The sequence below is a fragment of the Haemaphysalis longicornis genome, unplaced genomic scaffold (assembly GCF_048455015.1).
Source record: "Haemaphysalis longicornis isolate Haplotype H1 unplaced genomic scaffold, Haemaphysalis longicornis Haplotype H1 scaffold_6, whole genome shotgun sequence".
Classification (NCBI taxonomy): Eukaryota; Metazoa; Arthropoda; class Arachnida; order Ixodida; family Ixodidae; genus Haemaphysalis; species Haemaphysalis longicornis.
Window position 1 is genome coordinate 156,247,007 of NW_027526407.1, and position 3,677 is coordinate 156,250,683.

General features: G+C 46.3%; 1 protein-coding gene across 1 annotated transcript; it reads right to left on the minus strand.

The window, feature by feature from the left end:
* Positions 1-224: 224 nt before the first annotated feature.
* On the minus strand, positions 225-2,100 carry LOC144143334 (uncharacterized). Its single transcript, XM_077675103.1, has 2 exons — positions 1,625-2,100; positions 225-1,348 (listed from the first exon to the last, which is right to left on the minus strand). Exons 1-2 carry the CDS (start codon positions 2,098-2,100, stop codon positions 760-762), a joined length of 1,065 nt encoding a protein of 354 aa, XP_077531229.1. The 3' UTR covers positions 225-759.
* Positions 2,101-3,677: the final 1,577 nt, after the last annotated feature.

Sequence of the window (3,677 nt, forward strand, 5' to 3'; positions counted from 1 at the left end):
GAAGATCAGCATTTTTATACTAAGAGTTAATCAACCCTCAACGTTACGCTAGTTAGTAAGCTTCACTCCCACCTGCAACTGCTGTTTTTCTGAGAAAGAACAAAACTTTGGTAGAATCTTGCATGCGTTTGTAATTGGTGAAGTGAACCGGAAGAAAAGGTGACATTCAATCAGTTGGACAAAATTAGATCAAGAGGACGATGCGTGCTTCTTTCTGCGACCAGTTTATTACCAAGAACAAAAATTCATCTCAAAGTGATTAATAAGCGATAATGCACCGCTTGTACACTAGAACAGATGCTTAGGATTGCACTTTTTTATTTACTTAGCAATACTGCTAGCCCCAACATGGTGCCATAGCAGAGTGGGATACATGGTAAAACAACAAAATCAACGTAAAATGCTGGTCATCGCACAGAACAATGAAATTCAAATGACATGGAAAAGGCTTCACATGCAAACATTGCTGGTGAGTCAGAGATGAATTTGTAAAATTCATAGATGCAAGTTGTTTCAATATTACTATCAAGGTCATTCAATTGTTTGGCAGTGAGTGGAAAAAAATAATAGGGAAAAATATTGTTTTTGGGCTGGAAAAGAACTAAAATCAGGCCCAGGATTTCTCTCGACGTTGGAACATTGAAGAAATAAGCCAACAACAGGGAACAAGCATCTTTTATCACATAGCTAACCTAAGCTGCACAAGAAAGACGTGCTTGTTCAAATGTGCTTTTCAATTTCTTTAGAAGTCGCATGGGCTTATGCAGTGTGCCCAGCCTGCCTCCAAAAGTAATTGGCAAGGGCGTCCCGTACTTGATGCCCCCTCTGACTGGCCGCCTGCGTAGTACGAGTGGGCTGTGCATAGAGAGCATCCAGCGCACGTGCCTCGCTTTCCCACCGCTGCTCTACGCTGTCCTTCAGGGACTCGCACACGTTGTGCAGAATGCACGCGGCTTTGATAGCCTGTTTGGAATGTGCCAGGCGACATTCCATGCGCTTCATTATGAAGCGGAACCGTGCCTTCAGCCGGCCAAATGCATTTTCTACAATGCGCTTTGTTTTCGACAAATTATAGTTGTATGTCGCTTCTTTCGAGTCACTGGCAGCATGCGCGTACGGCTTCTGTAAGTGCGCACCAAGTGGGAATGCTTCGTCACACAAAATAATGGGTGGTACCTCAGTGCCACCCATAAGAGCAACCGGGGAGCTAAAGTCCTCACTCCCCACGGTTCTGCACAGGTTCGAAGCGCCGTACACACCAGCATCATGGCATCCACCTGGGCTACCAACGTTGACATACCGGAATCGGTAGCGGTGGTCAACCAGGGCAAGTAGTATCATACTGTACCTGCAAAGAAAATCAATACTAAGTTTCGAACATTCAAGTCAATAAACATTATTGCTTAGACAATCCTTTCACCAAACCGAAAATGGTTAGTTATTTTATATTGGCAATACAGACTTATTCGGCTTGCACAGGATGGCTTACATGCAAATGAATTTAGAAACATGCAGCCATTTAGTGTCATTTCGCTGCTATTTACTTTGGATTGGCAATACAGACAAATTCGTGTTACATAGGATGGCTTACATGAAATGAACAGAACAGAACAGTAGAACCTACCACCCCTTGTAGTTGTAGTAGTCAGTGGCTGATTCTTTTGGAGGCGAAACAGGAAAGTGGCACCCGTCCAGGGCGCCAACTGCTTTGGGGAAGCCCGTGACGGCGTGAAATTCACGCATGTGCGCGGCCATCCCATCCGGAGGAACCATCCCCACCCAGTCGTCCTCAAGAATTGTGATGACAACAGCACAAAACTCTCTGAAGAGCACATTCACAGTTGATCGTCCGATGCCGAACAGGTGGGCGATCGTCCTGTCCTCAGCAGTAGAACAGAGGCGATAAAGGCCCACGGCCACGCGCTTTTCGACGGAGATAGGGTCTTTCATCACTGTCGTCTGGCGCTCCAGGGAAGACCGACAGGACTCCACCAAGTACCTGAACGTAACTGGTATTACTCGGAAAGCTTCCTTGAAGTGCTGGTCACCCAAGTGTGGCAAGGTTTCTTCGAACCACCGCTCATTTCGCTGGAAGGTCATTCTTGATCGAGGCAGACTTTCAGCCGCCACTGTGGCGATGGCAAAGTTGTTCGCACAAATACGCTCTTCAATATCTTTTGATATTGCCATGTGCGACTCTATTTCCACTTCAAATTCTAGCTCTCCGCGCAAGCGCTGGGCTCGGACGCACATATAGGCAGCAAGAACGCGCTTCCACTCACTGTCGTCGGCGTTGGCACTGTTGTTTTCAGCCATTTTTGTACGCTCTGCTTTGGATATGCTACGTACTAGTCTTGGCTGTTTACGCAATTCTGGTTTAGAAAAACGTATATTTTTTTCGGTTGATACGCAATTAAAGTATTAATTCCGTTTTTTAAGTAATAAAAAGACAAGTTTTCAATACTTCACGCTTATTTTGCTATATTTAACAAAATCTTTACGTCGGCTATCGTCACTGTCATCACGGCCGAACACACTTTATTTCACCGTTTAGCAGCGCGCAGCCAAAGTGTCATTCGGAAATCCCGAGGGCACTTGGCGTAAGTGCACTTAAATAGGCACGTTTGACAGGGGTATAAGCTGCTTGAAATGCCAAAACTAAATAAAAGTGTAAACTGGTTATACAATATATACCCTATATTAGCAAGGCCTTCGCGGCCCGCTCCGTGGCTCAGTGGTCTGCGGCGTTAGGTATGTCACTGCAAATGTTTTGCAAGTCACGAGTTCGAATCCCCGCGGGTACGTACTTTTTTTTTTTTGTAAGTTAACTTTTTTGTTTTCCGCCGATGTTTTCTATATTGAGTTCACCTTTTTTGGGGCCGCAACGTTCATGGCTACACGAACTAGTTCACAAAACGCGCGCAGGCTGGCACTGGCGCGCTAGCGAGTTCTCGTTGGCGTGCTGTTGCCATAAGCACCGACTGCTTGCAGGCAGTGGGCACAGGCCAGAATGAACAGACCCTTGGCCTGGTGCGAACACGCTTTTTACGATACAGGCATGAGGGAGGCAAGCTCCAAATATGGGGGAAAAGCGCATGACATTTGGGCGTCTGCGGGTACGCGGAGGGCGTTCATGCACTGCGTAGGTCTCGGCTAGTGAATGCTACTACTACAAGCCGTCCTGGGAGGCTTATCTTGTGCATTTTACAGCCGACAAAATGGCAGAAGCGCGGTACGATTATTACTGAGATATTGAGAATGCCCATCCAACAACGCCATTGGTTATGTTTTACAGAACCGAAACCGAAACCGAAACTTGTGTGATTGCTAATCTTGGGCATCGTCCAATCACGGCGCCCCTCCTCCCAACGTTACAGCCTTAGTTGGTGCGGCCGCCGCAAACCGCGCATGGTAGTTTTTCTTCTTTCGCGCTTTGTAAAATAATTACCGATTTGTCAACCGGATAAACGATGAAAAGTGTGCTAATTTGAGCCAGTCTACGCAGTGCAAGCAAAAACGGGAGCTTGACAAATTCACTTCAGTGTCCCTTTAATGCTATAGTATTCGTCTATGTTGCCAGCTATGCTTTTATTGACTAGAAATCCCACTCCCAGTTCTCTTCTGTCCTCTAGACCACGGTAACATAGGACGTATCCATTTTTCAGCACCGTAAAGGC